At 47.9% G+C, this 15,358-nt stretch overlaps 1 protein-coding gene across 4 annotated transcripts in view; it reads right to left on the bottom strand.

Annotated features, from left to right (window-relative positions):
* Positions 1-15,358, bottom strand: part of PPP1R12B (protein phosphatase 1 regulatory subunit 12B) — a 59,091-nt gene that overhangs the window by 35,600 nt on the left and 8,133 nt on the right. The window contains exon 1 of one of the 4 annotated variants that reach the window (XM_066600234.1): positions 7,650-7,795. The exons of the other annotated variants lie outside the window; for them this stretch is intronic. Within the exon in view, the coding sequence (XP_066456331.1) occupies positions 7,650-7,730 (81 nt within the window). The 5' untranslated portion in view covers positions 7,731-7,795. Of the gene's footprint in view, positions 1-7,649; positions 7,796-15,358 lie in introns of those variants that run through there. 4 annotated transcript variants of the gene reach the window in all.

Raw genomic sequence — 15,358 nt, 5'->3', positions numbered from 1 at the left:
TTATGTCATAAATAGGAAACGTTAATGGGTCCCAACTCGATTATTCAATTCTAGCGCAAAAGAAATAGCGTTCAAATTTTACGTACGGAATCTAATGCTCTCACTTCCCGATGTCGTAGAAACATGAAGTTTGGCACAAGCTTTGATTATGTCATAAATAGGAAAAGTTAATGGGTCTCAACTCGATTATTCAATTCTAAGTGCAAAAGAATTAGCGTCCAAATTTTACGTACGGAATCTAATTCTCTCACTTCCTGATGTCATTTCATATAAAGAAAAACATCGCATGGTTACCTCGACGTGGTGTTTTCTGGGTGACGCAAAGAACCATGCAAAATGGTGAACTTTTTTTTCCCCTCGGTATCTCTAAAGTAACCACGACTTCATAAGACTTTCCGTATGAACACCAGATAAACACCAGTACCAAATTAACTCGGGCAAGGCCGGGTATATCAGCTAGCATTTTTATAAATGCAAAAGTAACTCTGCCTGTCTGTTACCTTTTCATGGCTAAATTGCTGAAGCGATTTGATGAAATTTGGCAGGGAGATAGCTTGCATCTTGAAGACCTGGGCTACGTTTTATTCTTAGGGAGTGCAACAGGACGGATTTATTTGGTGATGCACAGGCGCACCTCAGATCCACTGTTGGCGCCATGCGGCGGGGCGGGGCGGAGGGAAAAGAGGTGCACATCATAAACTATGCCTACACAAGCAGGCAGAGACGGAAGGGCAGATGTTGTTGCCGTATATATGAGATTATTAAACTAGCAGGGATACCCGGTGTTGCCTGGGATTAAAATTTGAATGAAAGACAGACTAATAAAAAATTGAGATTTTAAAGATAATCTGTGCTGCCCATACCAACCAATCACAGCGCAGCTTTTACTTCACCTCAAATTCCATGCGGACAAAGTCGTGGGTAGCAAACTAGTTAAATTAATAAAAGTTCTACAATACATGTACCCAGAATGAGGTCATTAAAAAATACAACTTGTCCCACAAAAAAAACAAGCCTTCATACAGCTATGTCGACGGGAAAAATGTAAAAAGTTATGGCTCCTGGAATGCGACGATGAAAAAAACTAAAAAATTTGCTGGTCATTAGGCCAATATTACACGGACGAGCGCGATATGGGGTGGTGAATCCCGTCCCTATATCCCACTCCGAACCATATGAATTCCCCAGTTTCTCCCATTGTTTTTAATAGACCTCGCATCGCGTACGCCTAGCACGTGGTGCGCTGCTGCTGTCAGCCCCGTTGAAAACCATGTGCGCTGCGATACAAGAGCACACACAAAGATAGAACATGCCGCTATTTGTTTCCTGTATCACTTTGCGGTGCCCTGCAGTAAAACATTGCTCCTGTGTATAGGCCCATTCAGAAGAATGGGGTTCATATTTGTGCGTCTCGCAACGCACACATCTCACGCGATTTTCTTGTCTGTGTGAAGGCGGCCTAAAGGCACAAACAGGCTTTGTCACTAAGGGGTTAAAAGGTCTAGGTCTGGTCATTTATGGTTGCTAAACAAATAACATTTGCAGGGTCCGGAGCTACACATCACCACAACACTCAGTGCAAAGAAAAAGTTGATTGGTTATTTTAACTCATCAACGACCGCCAATACGCCTTTTGACGGCCTGTATCGGCGGCATATGTATGAAGAAAGATCACAGCATGACCTCTCTTCATGCAGCGTGGGCGTCAGCTGTTTATTACAGCTGACACCCGCGGACAATAGCTGCAATCAACCGCGCAGCGATCACTGCTATTAACCCTTTAAATCCCCCGAATATCGTTCGGGGGTCCCGTGCGGCCTCCCCGCGTGAGATTGCATGGAGCCATGCAGGTGTCATGGCAGCTGTGGTCCTTCTGAAAGGCCCCAGGTCTGCCTTAGCAGAATGCCTATCAAGCCGTCCCTGTGGGGTGGCCTGATAGACTGCCTGTCAGATTGCAGTATGATATAATGCTATGGAATTACATTAAACTGCAGGGGCGATAAAAGCATCGCATGTTGTGGTCCCCCAGGGAGGCTAAAAAAAAAGTAAAAATAGGATCTATAACGTTTTATTGATTGTTAAAAAAAAAAAAAAAAGTAATGAGTTTAAATCACCCCCCTTTTGCCATATCTATAATAAAAAAATCTAAACCATAAAACAAAAAAATACATATTTGGTATCGCCGTGTCCGTAAAAGTCCAATCTATCAAAGCAGCGCATTATTTACCCCGCACGATGAACGTCGTCCAGAAAAAAAAAAAAAAAGAAGAATACCAGAAATGCACTTTCACTCACCCTCTCTCCTAGAAAAAAATGCAATAAAAAAGCGATCAAAAAGTCGTATGGATTCCGAAATGGTACCAACCTAAACTACAGGACATCTCACAAAAAAATGAGCCTTTGTAGAACTAGGTCGACGGAAAAATAAAAAAGTTATTGCGCGTAGAAGATGGCGGCAGAAAATAAAGAAAAAAATTAAATGCCTTTGAAAATAAATAAGAGTAGTACAGAAAAAGAAAAAAAAAAAACACTACACAAGTTTATCGTAGCAATCGTACTGACCCATAGAATAAAGTTATCATGTCCTTTTTGTTGCAGTCTGTGCGCCGTAGAAATAAGACGCACGCAAAGATGGCGGAATGTCTTTTTTTTTTTTCATTTTATTCCACTTAGAATTTTTAAAAAGTTTTTCAATACATTATATGGTACATTAAATAGCACCATTACAATATACAACTCGTCCCGCAAAATACAAGCCCTCGTACAGCGACATCGATGGATAAATAAAGGAGTTATGATTTTTTAAAAGGGGGGGGGGGGGGGGGGGGAACGAAAATGGAAAAAAAAAAGGGCCGCGTCATTAAGGGGTTACATCACAGTTGTCGGCACTGAAGTCCCAGCCCGACGCTTGCAGCGCCCTCCCTCACTGTGCTGCTTCCACTACATGCGCTGTGCCAGTAAGTGATGTAATAGTTCGGCTGTCAGTGGAGGGCGGGCGGTCAGCGCTTGTCATCTCATTAGCATAATCTAAGTGCTCTTCTTCTGCGATGATAAAACGTGTTAGCCCCCCCCCCCCCCACACCTGGCACGGTCACTAGGGGGCGCAGAGGCCCCGACACGGGAACATTTCCAAACCCTGTAAGAGAATAGACTGACCCAGACGGACTTGTGCTCTTTTCCAGCTTTCTGGGCATGGTCACACATGACAGATTTACTGCCGCAGCAAATAGTGCAGATTCATCATGGCTGTCACACCTTCAATTGAAATGTGTGGCTAATCCATCCCAAAATCTGCAAATTGCTGCAGATTAGCTACGGATTTAGCTACTTCAGAAAATATGAAGCAAATATGTCTTGTGTGAACTGACCCTACAAGTGGGGAACACAAGTTGTACTTCTAGAGGCATTGTTGTGGAGCGCGGCTCACATCTACTGGAGAGCGGTCGCAGAACATTCCCTATCCTAAGGCCGTATGGACATGGGTGGGTCGGATTCTGCATGTGGAATCCAGACCCGGCAGCAGCAGCGTCTGCACATACCTGCTTTCCCGAATCTTCATCTGTACTGTGGATGGTCCGCCCGACTCACTGTCAGACATGCGCAGTACAGATTTTTTCTTTTTTAACACTGTTTTTCCTGCGGAATCCGTAGCCCATCTGCAATGTCACTTGTAGAAGAGCTGCGGATCGGACGGCTTCCATTTGTAGTGTACAGAGGTTGATGTGCATACGTTTCTGAATGATCTATGTAGTCTAGTGCTTATGTGTATTTCCACTGTCTTCTATGTGTATGGATATCATGTGTATTGCACCTTTGCAGCACTGAATGGGTTACTGTCTGGGAGGCATATTTTTATATTCCACAACACTTGTGCTCGACCCAACCCAAACAACCAATCACTGTGAATCAGCCAACCCAAACAACCAATCAGGTTGCGAATCGAGCAGGTGTTGTGGAATATAGATATGTGTCTGGGAGATGTATGGAAAAGTATCTATTTGTCTGTCATGTGACCTTTTTGTACAGTGTTTAGCGCTGCTTTTTCAGCCCAGCACTAAACGCTGTACAAGGCTGCCATTCATTTTAATGGGGCGGCTCACACAAGGCTGAAAACGCAGCATCGTCAACGCTGCGCCTTGACAGCATCACATGCTCTATTTTGGGCCGTTTTCAGCCCTATGCTGCCCATTGAAATGAATGGGCAGCGGTTTCAGCACTGCCAAAAACGCGGCACAACTTAGTACTGCGCTTTTGGCAGGGCTAAACACCCTTGCTACACTGGCTCAAAAACAAAAGTAATACTCACTTTACAGGTGATGTCGCTGTCCCTGGCGGCGCTCTCGGGACTTGTCAGCTGGCAGGGGAACTTTCGCTGGTAACTGAGATTCTAAATCCCCACCTCCAGCGAGAGATTGTTCTGATTGGCTGAGCGCCGCTGAGTGACAGCCCACTCAGCCAATCACAGCCAGAGCTAGATGCGTCCAATCACAGCAATTCATTCTTTGAATGGCTATGACTGAATGCATCCAGTGCTGGCTCTGATTGGCTTAGCCGGCTGTCACTCAGTGGCACTTAGCCAATCAGAACAATCTCTCACTGGAGGTGGGGATTTAGAATCTCAGTTACCAGCGAAAGTTCCCCTGCCAGCTGACAAGTCTCGAGAGCGCCGCCAGGGACAGCGACATCACCTGTAAAGTGAGGATTTTTTTTTGAGGCAGTGTAGCTAGGGCGGTGCTGAAAACGCTGGCATAACGTATGCCAGTGCTGCTGAAACTGGGCGGATTCTGCAGTAAACGCAGCGTTGAAAAACGCTGCGTTTCTGCAAATGCCTGTGTAAGGGAGGCCTTAGGACTACAGTGGGCTTGTACTGAGACACCTTCAGTCTGGGTACAAGAAGAGATGGAAGAGGCTGAACGGATAGACTGCTAATGTCGTGAACCCTTCTTCTTTCCCCGTGTGGGATGGAGTATGTGAAGAGTGCCCAAGAGGTGCGATTTCCCATTGTGCAGTGTGAAGCGCAATTCCATAGAATCCCGTGAGAGTGGAACGGTAGAGTGCTGGTGGAGTTGTTCAAGAGACGGTGTCCGGGACCAGAGAACCACAGATTACTAGGCCTGTGTAAGTCACTGTGTCCTCCCGTGTTTTCCTCCCTGTTGCATCATATGCTCCTCTGTACTACTGTACTGCCAGTGGATGTAAAGTGGACTGTCATGGTTCGAACTGTTACAAGTCGATTTACAGTAAACGGCTTCTCCAACTGTTCCCGGTTTGGCCATAAACTTTGCCCTGTGCGTGCATACTCTTATTTGTTTCTGCGAAAGATCACAGCGCAGGGAGGAATGGTGGCGTCACCCGTGACAAAAGGACTAAGGTAATCTACCAGTGGGTTTTACAACTTAAAATAGTCTGCCCTCGCCCCTTGGCCGTGCCCCAGTTTACCCTCCGGTAGAGCCACCATGACAAGTGAACTACTTTACCCCCGCTGTCTCCTAAGCCGTGGCCCGCTCCTCGGACACTGCACATTGACCACAATGGAAGATGCTGCAATTTTTCATCTGAGAGCGGAAACTGCAATTGCTTTCCGCTCATTTGCGTAAAGAGTCACTTTTCTATAGCATGCTATGGACGGTATTTGCTGCGGAACCCAGAGGCGGACACCTACTCCGGATTCCGCAATGCAAATCCGCCAGTGTGCATGAGGCCTAAGTGTGCAGCTGTGCCTCCTCGCTGGTTCCGTGCGCTGCACAAGATCTGTCCTGACCAAAACAAAGATCTCTGAAAAGTTAAACACTCCGACAACTGCTTCCCAAATCACTGCCAATTCGCCTGGTACAGCTAGTGTGCGGCGCGGGCGAGCTGCGGAAACCTTTTAAAGTCATTCCCGGACGTGCATTCATCTTGTGGCTACGGATCCGGAGTACAGCACAGACAGAGGAGCTAATTATTCCCAAACCCCAGCAGCTGTATCATGTAAGAGGGCCGGACGAGCCCTCTGCAGCGGCTGCACCTCTACCACTGCTGGTAAGTCCATATTAGGACAAGACAGCGAGGGAACAAAAATAGTAGGAAGGCAGAGACGAGTAGAGACTGTCCGGGACCAGAAAATGGGAAATCTGCCTCTACAACACTGGCTCATATCAGGTGTACACGGGGTGCAGTCCATAGAAGCGCACATTCAGCAGTAATGGCTCGTGATGGCGCTAGCCCTGAACACATGTGACATGTAGAGAGTTCCAACAGATATATATATATGATACTATACAACTGCTTGGTAATGCTGCCAGCTCTGCATGTGACAATCCAGCGGGGTGATGCTACCAGCCCCCATACATGCTACCGGTCTGTGATGGCAGCGGTCCTCTTCAGCTTCTGTATCACATGTGTATATGGTAGTTACCGCTGCCCGCCTACCGTACGCACAGTCACATGCATGATACAGGGCTGTTACCAGCACTCACATGTAAGCACGTGACTGGCAGCATTACTGAGCTATTGGATCACAGGTGCGGGCACCATGACTGGCACTCGGGGTTGGTGCTGCCACTCAGCTATAGAACAGGATCTCCTGGCATCGAGCTGTCCTATCACTAACACACAGGACTGGCGCTGCCACTGAGGTTTCATATCTACGGGCGTTTCTTCACCATGTACGGCACGGCTGGGGTAAATGGAGTCAATGAAAGTCAATGGACTTCACTGACCCCGGCGTACGGGCGCAGCGTGTAGATACGTACGAGAAATCGCAGCACTCTACTTCTCGGGGTAACGTGCGGCATGAGCTCCATACATTGGTATAGGCTGCGTATGATACTCTGTCCATACGTAACACATTGCATACGGGCGGCCATTCATATGCATCCCCTCTATTAAAGAGCAGAGAATTAAAAAAAACAGGAGTCGCACTGCACATGACGGCGTGAGATACGCGGGCGTGCGCAATACACTCGCTGTTGTACGCAGTCTCTGCGTTTACAAACACCAGTAAAATGCAGCGGTAAGACAGCCAGACGCCTGCGGGTGCAGCTAATGTACACGGTCGCCCTTTGCTCCGCAGTCTTCTTCCTCGTGTGAACGTATATATGCGCGCAAAAACAATGCAAGAAATCGTACTGATATAGTGTGGAATACGCCGCGCAGACGGAGGCTCCCTGTATAGCCACACACGACTTCAATGGATGCCACAGTGTGTAAGTCGCACCAACATCACATGTAATGAACCCCAAACCGCATGCTGCCAGCTGCCCCGCTACAACCCCCATGCCCAGGTGACAGCAGCCAGGTGTGCTACAAGTGTCCAGGTGACAGCAGCCAGGTGTGCCAGCAGTGCCCGTGTGTGCTGGTGCCCAGGTGTGCCAGCAGTGACCAGGTGTGCTACAAGTGTCCAGGTGACAGCAGCCAGGTCTGCCAGCAGTGCCCAGGTATGCTACAAGTGTCCGGGTGACAGCAGCCTGGTGTGCCAGCAGTGCCCAGGTGTGCTACAAGTGTCCGGGTGACAGCAGCCTGGTGTGCCAGCAGTGCCCAGGTGTGCTACAAGTGTCCGGGTGACAGCAGCCTGGTGTGCCAGCAGTGCCCCCCCGCAGTCCCACACAAGCCCCGTACGTGCGGGCACAGCCGGTAGCTGAGGTGAGCGGCCGCCACACACCACATACGCGGAGGGTCTTGGCCGTCGGTGACGGGGAGGAAGGCGGAGAGTCCGACTGGGAGATCTTCGTCCTCGACCGGCCGTACATGGCGCCTTCTGGAGCCTCGGAGCCGCGACTATCCGACGGGGAGGACGGGCAGCATTGTGGCGGGAAGCCGGGGAGACACTGGACAGAGGGCGGGGGACTCCCGGTATGGATACGGAGGGGCGGGGGACTCCCGGTATGGGCACCGGGGGCGGGGGACTCCCGGTATGGGCACGGAGCGGCGGGGGGCTCCAGCTGTGACAGTACCCGGTGCGCCCAGCACACAGAGCTCCTGACTAGGGGGTCATTCACACACACTAGTAAATCCGCAGCGTGCACCGACACTCTTCTCCACACAGTGCGCCGGGCGGCTCTGGTTACATATTACATATATATCTCAGTGAAATCAACAGATGTGCAGAAATAGACGTGCCGCTGCAGAAACAGGCAGGGAACAACATAACAGGCGGTGACTGTGCCATGTATTCACGGACCTCAGCACGCATACGCCCGGGCGACATCGCTCTCACAGGGGGTTTGTTGCAGCGTGTAGCTGGCGTTTCTTACGCCTCCCTTCATTTCACGTTGTGTTGTATGTTCTGTTTGTGCGTTCAGAGCGTTTCTGACACTCTACGGCCGGCTGCACACAAGCGGGTCAGGCGGGATCCCGCACCAGAATCTGACCCTGTGCCCGGCCGGCGTCCGTGCGTACCTGCCTTTATCTTCTGCACTGCGGATGGTCTGCACGGATCACGTCAGACATGCGCAGCACAGATTTTCCCACACCGTCGCTAGAGGATAACACCGGACCCGCAATCTTTTCGCAATGTTGATTGGAGACAGACCGCGGGTCGGACGGCTTCCATTGACCTCAATGGAAGCCATCTGTGTGGAGCCCGCACAAAAATAAATTTACGCTCCTGTGCAGGAAAAAGCGCTTTTTTATAGCAGGTTATGGACGGTATTTGCTGCGGAACTCAGAGTTGAACTCCTACTCCTGATTCCGCAATTCAAATCCGGCCGTGTGCAGCCGGCTTACATCACCCATTGTGATGATGGGCTGCGTTTTTACCCGCGCCTGTGTGGGAGCCGCCTTATGGTTTCCCGCGTCTCTTTCATCTTTGGGACAGAAAAGTTGAAGTTTAAATTGAGGTTTTGCACGACCGTCCCCCCCCATTTAAATGAAAAATCTGAAATCCGTTCAACTTTTTCAACAGAACCAGTAGCGCTGCGGACTGCGGTTTTTTTATTTATTTTTTTTAACACGACCAAAAAAAAACGGAAATCGAACGGAAAGTTTTCCTTTTTTATCCATCATTGATTTCAGTGGGAAAAAAACGGATGCGTCTAAATGCAGTTTGACTTCAGTTTCTCTGTACTAAAAGCTGAACAAAGAAACAGAAAACCCCAACGAAGCCCAAACACAGCGGTGACCGAGGCCCAAGCCGCGCAATATCCATATCACACAGGCTTTGGGCATGATCATGCGAGTGTGTGGTAAAACGCTGTATATGTATAAGGCCGGCTGCACACAAACAGATTTGCATTGTGGAGTCCGCAGTTGGCATCCGCACCACAGATCCGCGGCGAATACCGTTTGTAAGATGCTATGTAAAAGCGCTTCTTCCTGCACAGCCGTGGAGCGCTTCTTCCTGCACAGCCGTGGAGCGCTTCTTCCTGCACAGCCGTGGAGCGCTTCTTCCTGCACAGCCGTGGAGCGCTTCTTCCTGCACAGCCGTGGAGCGCTTCTTCCTGCACAGCCGTGGAGCGCTTCTTCCTGCACAGCCGTGGAGCGCTTCTTCCTGCACACCCGTGGCAACCAATTGTGATTTTCATGAGCAGAGGGGGAAAAAAAACACATTGCACCATGCTCTGTTTTAGTGTGGATTTCACACAGATGGCATTGAAGTTAATGGAAGCTGTCCAACATTGCGGATAGGTTGTAGGTACCCACGTCATTGCCTAGCGACGGTACCGAGAAAAAAAAAAAAAAAAAGTACGGCGCATGACTGACAGTGAGCTGTCCAGACCATCCGCAATAGAGATAAAGAAGAAAAGTGACAGGTACTGCGGTGTGGACCCGCGCACGTCAGTGATTTTTGCCTGTGCATAACAGCGTCTCTCACACACAGGATCCCTGGTTTCATATTTTTTTACATTTCCCGCTTAGCGACGTTGCATTATATATGTGCGGCGTTCATATGCAAGTGCATAGTTACAGTATTTCGAACTCACCCATAGAGAACAATAGGCTCCATCGCACGTAATACGCGGTAAAATAGAACATGCTGCGTTCTTTTATAGTTGTGTATTATACAAAATGAAAAACCGCTCGTGTGAGTGTAACAGTAAAAAATCGATGTATTTGAATTGCCAACATGTACCGCGTAACATGTGCATAAGAAACGCTATCTTTTCTCCTTAGGGAGAGCAACTATAAACTAAGTGAGGAGACTCAAATGGCCATGCACGCTCCTCTGGGTAATATGTAAATAAGGGAGATGGAATAAATCCTCCACAGTGCCACCTATTGAAAGGCAGCATTCCTTCAAGCCAAAGTCAGACTTTTTATACAAGCCTTGTTACAATGACCGGGAATTACAAGCAAGATAGCGTTTCTGACCCCGTCCCAGGCCTCTCACTAGCAAAGCCAGACTTCTACTGTACACTGATGTAGGGCAAAAACCCTGAAACAGCTGTATGTACATGGAGTCTGGCTTTACATGTAATTCCCGGTGATTGTCACAAGGCTTGTATAAAGTCTGACTTTGACTTGAAGGAATGCTGCCTTTCAATAGGTGGCACTGTGGAGGATTTATTCCATCTCTCTTATTTACATGTGCGTAACACACAATTCAAATCCGCTCATGGGAGCCTGGCCTTATTGCAAGGGGAATAGATAATACCTAACTACATGGGAAGATGGCGGAATTCTCTATGCGCTTTCTAACCCCCCAAGTCCGCTCTCACACGGCCGTGAAACTCGCACAAGATTTGGGTGTTGCAGGACACACAGATGTCACACGATTATGAACCTGATTCTTTTGAATAGAGTCATATACACCAGCAATGTTTTCCTGCACTGCATCATGGGGTGGGGGAAAAGAAAAAAAAAAATAGCACATATCCTATCTGCGCGGTGTCCTCGCAGTGTGAGCTTTAATGCATCGCGTGGCTGTCCAATGCCGTGTAATGTGCCTGCAACTGCAATGCTTTCCATTGAAATGAACACTTGCGGTCCTCTGATCCGGCTGTTACCGATGGCTGACCTCCCGCTGCAACAACAGGGGTGCACAAGGACAGCGATCCTCTATGTAGATCGCGGCATGTAAAGGGTTCACAGAGAGAGCACACTACCTCTGAGGTCAACGGACACCTATGATGCAATTGCAGAAGAACTATGGGTTGCCATGGCAACAGTACTCCAGATACTGGCATCTTGGGTTGCCATTGTAAGCAATAAAGCATTGCAGTACAGAAGTGAAAAAACCAAAAACCCTTATACGGCAGGGTCAACGGAAATATAAAAGCTTATGCCTTTTGAAAAGTGGAGGTGGGAAATGTGTCCTCATGGCCAAAATAGGACACATCCTAAAGTGGTTAATTTTATTAGGTGTGCAAAAAAAAAAACTTTAATTTTTTAAAACTACATAACGTGTGTACCCCGATGACATCATATCAGACCTCAAGGGGACATTCACAGTGTTGTCGGAGTCACACTTAGGGCTCCTTCACACTGGTGAGAAAACTGTGCAAGATTTGTGTGTTGTGAGACACAATGCTCGCACATTCTTTTAAATGGGTTCATTCACATTTGCAATGTTTTCCTGCACTGCGAAGCAGAAAACAAATCGCAGCATGTTCTTTTAGCGATATCGCCAATTGTATTTAATGGGGTCGGCGGCAGCAGCACCAGCCCCATTGAAATCAATGGGAGAAGATCGCGAAATAGCCTGCGCGACTGAAGGAATCCCCCCATAGCGAGCAGAGAGCGGAGCTACAGGGGATCTCCTAGAGATCTCATATTTGGAGTGATATAGGGCGTGGCTAGAGTGAGCCACACTCTAGCCCTGCCCCCTCTCTTGGCTAGAGAGGAATCACTATGAGAAGCTCCTCTAGCCACACCCCAGCTCTGGGGGAGCCCTCTACCCCCATCCTCTATCTCTCCAAATATGGGGAGAACCCCTCTTGCTCCACCTCCCTCTCTCTCTCCTCGCTATGTGAGAGTCCTTCAGCCCCACAGTCCTTTAGCAGAATGGGTGAAAACAAACTGCATGCCCACAACTTGGTATTGGCTGGGCACCAGAATGGGTGGAGGCAAAGTGCACGCCGCCAACGTCTGATTTGCTGGCCCATAGCACCCACAACCCTTACTGCTGCAAACATACAGGGGATGGGGGAGGAAGCACTGCCGAATGGTTGCCAGTGGCAGCGTCTCGAGTGGTGGAACAACAGCAGCTGTTGTCAGTCCTGGACAGAGGTGCCCAGCCCAGTGCCACAGCAAGGGTCCAAGAACAGCTGGCACTCTGGTCCTTAGCTGAGCCACCAACAGCGCCGGAGCGAAAAACAGCCGAGAGTCTGGTCCTTGGCATAGCCAGCCGGCAGAAGCGCCAGAGCGGCTTGCAGCTGCCTGTCAGTATGGTCCTCCAGTCGGGTCCTTTGCACAGTCGGCCAGCACAAGCGAGCCCTGGATCGCCTTAAAGCTTGACATAATGTGTGCGGGGAGCAGCCAATGCACTGCTGGGGGTATCACCTGCCCATTCCTTGTCACTAAGCTTGGCCAACCCATTTCTCCACCCATAGTTCCGGTGGAGACAAGATGCACCAGTACTGCTGTTTCCACGTGAAATCACCTTGCATCCAAGAGTTTTCAGAAGGATTGCAAGGGCGATATCGGGCCTTAAATCATAGCCAACTATTGCTCTCTCTAGTGTGCAGGAGCCCTTACAGGTGAAAGCATTCCCATAGGGTACAGAGCTATTGGCAGGGCTGGGCTTGCCATGCTGAAGGACCTCACGGGAACAATGGAGGAAATGGCGCAGCCACATCCTCTATTCACTATGAAGCACTTATAAGCCACCTCCGTCTTCTTGGTCAGCTAATGCTCTCCTGCTACATTGCAGGAGGAGGAGCTCCAGCAACATAAATTTAAAATGCCACAGGTTTAACCCTTTAAGGACATTGCCCATTTTGATTGTCATCTCAATTTTTCAAAAGCCATAATTTTTTTTTCATTTTTCCGTTGATACGGCCGTATAAGGGCTTGTTTTTTTACATTGTGAACTGTAGTTTTTATTGGTGCCATTTTTAGGTACATAATACTATGTTGTAAAACTTTTATTATTTTTTTTATGATAGCAGGGAGAGAGAATACATCAATTCTGCAATTGTTTTTTAGGTTTTTCAACTTTTCCGCAATAAAAACCTTTTTTTGGATTTTTTTTTTTTTTTTAATCGGTGCATTCAAAGTCCTATAACTTTTTTATTTTTCCATGAACGGAGCTCTGTGAGGGCTTGCTTTTTGCGAGACGAGCTGTAGTTTTTATTGCTACCATTTTCGAGGTACATACGGCTTCTTTGATCACTTTTATTGCATTTTGTGGGAGGCAAAATAAGCATTTTGATTCCGTTTTTTAGGGGGGTTTTTTAACGCTTTTTGCCGTGCAGGATAAAAAGCTCCCTCTGTGAACCCTTTACATGCCACGATCTACATAGATCGCGGCAGGGAAGGGGTTAACCGCAGGGGTCACTGTGCTGAAGCTTTCCCCCGCTGTTTCAGAGGAAGGCCGGCTATCAGTGACAGCTGGCTCCCGCTGCCGGATAGCGCGGGATCTCTTATGAATGATCTCTTGCTATCCCCAGGGTGTAACTGTATGTCCTCTTGCACTAAATACCCCTCCGCCAGGACGCAAGGCCAACACCTTACATGTGTGACACTTGGTTGTAATTGGGTTAACAGCCACAGAAGCAGCTATAACATTTGCCCTTATAAATACCTCAGATACGCTATAAAAAAAACATACCCACACTTACTTGAGGCACTGGCCAGAACTAAACATCTGTAGCCAAGGTGTCCAGACCAGTAAGTCACGCATTAATGGGCTTTAAATCTGTACATAGATCTTTAAGGCAGTGGCTTAGCTGATTACTGACAGCAAGGCTCCTGCTCTAACATCCAGGACTGGAGAAATCTCAGGCAATTTAACCCCTTACATGCCACAATAAATAGTAACTGCAGCATGTAAGATGAAAGGGATAGGGGGCTTCTTCTGTCATTGATCAGAACCCCACATTGCGATTACACAGTAACAATGGGTTTCCATGGCAGCTGGAAGCCTGACAAAGGTCTCTGCGATCACATGATTTGTATACTGAGGAGAATCTACCTCAACGCTATGTGTATACTTAAAGGCTGTAAAGTACATAAGGAAGCCGCCATGGACGGCAGGGATGGAGCATGGACTGCAGGGATGGAGCATGCCTTTAAGGCTAAGAAGGGTCTGCAACCTCCAGTCTGGGGTTAAATTTGAATAAAAAGGGGCGTTACCTTTAAGGGTAAAAAGTGAGGAGAGTGGGAGGGGTGGCACATTCTGCAGAGGAACATCGGTACATGCAGTCTGAGTAGAATCTAACGCTTCTCTTTGTGTACATATTTTATTCCTCGGCTCCTGTGAAGTAACCATGACTTCCATACGAACAACAGGTAAACACCTGTACCAAATTAACTTGGGCGAAGCTGGGTATATCAGATAGTAGTGGATAAAATACAAAACATTTTTTTTTTTTTTTACAAGCAGCACGTAATAATCACCACGTTCGTAACACTCCAAAACAATGTAAATATTTTGTTAGTCATCTCGCTCGGTGATACCATAAAAACACTTATGAAACCTTAACACTACAGTACATACAGTTACGTCCTGCAGCCTCGGGGTATGTATGGAGGGAGATTGCACCGTAGAAACAAGATGCACTCAACTCATCCCGCAAAAAACAACAAGCCCTCAGACAGCGGCAGCAATGAATAAATAAAAGAGTTAGGATTTTTTTTAAAAGGGGGAAGGAAAAAAAAAAGAAAATCAAAAAAGGGGGCCATGTCCTTAGGTTTGTTTGACATGGGTGAAGGCGATATCGGGGCATGAATCACGGCCCAATATCGCACTTTCCACCTTGTGAAAGCCCAGTGGATGTGATGCGTTTTCATGTGAAAACAAATCGACAATATCGCAAAAAAAATAGAACATGCGGCAATTTTTTTTCTTGCAACATTGCATGAGTTAAAACATCACAAATGTAAGGAAAACCGTTGAAAATCATTGGTTGCATAATTCTGTGCTTTCACTCACTCGTACATTGCGTGAAGATCACGCGATTTTCTTGCCCATGTGAAACCGGGCTTAAGGGGTTAAGAATAACACTAAAATTGCTGTTTTTCTTTTGTTCACCTACCAAAAGAATGCAACTGTGGTGTCCGAGCGTATGGCCGGCCGTTGCGGAGGAGACTATGGGGTTCTCAAGATGGTTGTCCGGGGTGGCTCTGCGATCTCTCCCCGACAGAAGTGTAACGTGGCCCAGCTCGGTCACGCGCAGTCCAAAAAGAACAGGCAAATGTACACGGCGGTACTTAGTCCTAACAGTGTTGTGACGTGACACCAGTACCTCTTTCAAGCAAACGGTTGTTCGTAGGTGAA

Source organism: Eleutherodactylus coqui, chromosome 4 (genome assembly GCF_035609145.1).
Source record: "Eleutherodactylus coqui strain aEleCoq1 chromosome 4, aEleCoq1.hap1, whole genome shotgun sequence".
In the NCBI taxonomy this organism is placed as follows: Eukaryota; Metazoa; Chordata; class Amphibia; order Anura; family Eleutherodactylidae; genus Eleutherodactylus; species Eleutherodactylus coqui.
The sequence above is the reverse complement of the archived record's forward strand: the minus strand, read 5'-3'. Positions and strand labels throughout refer to the sequence as shown.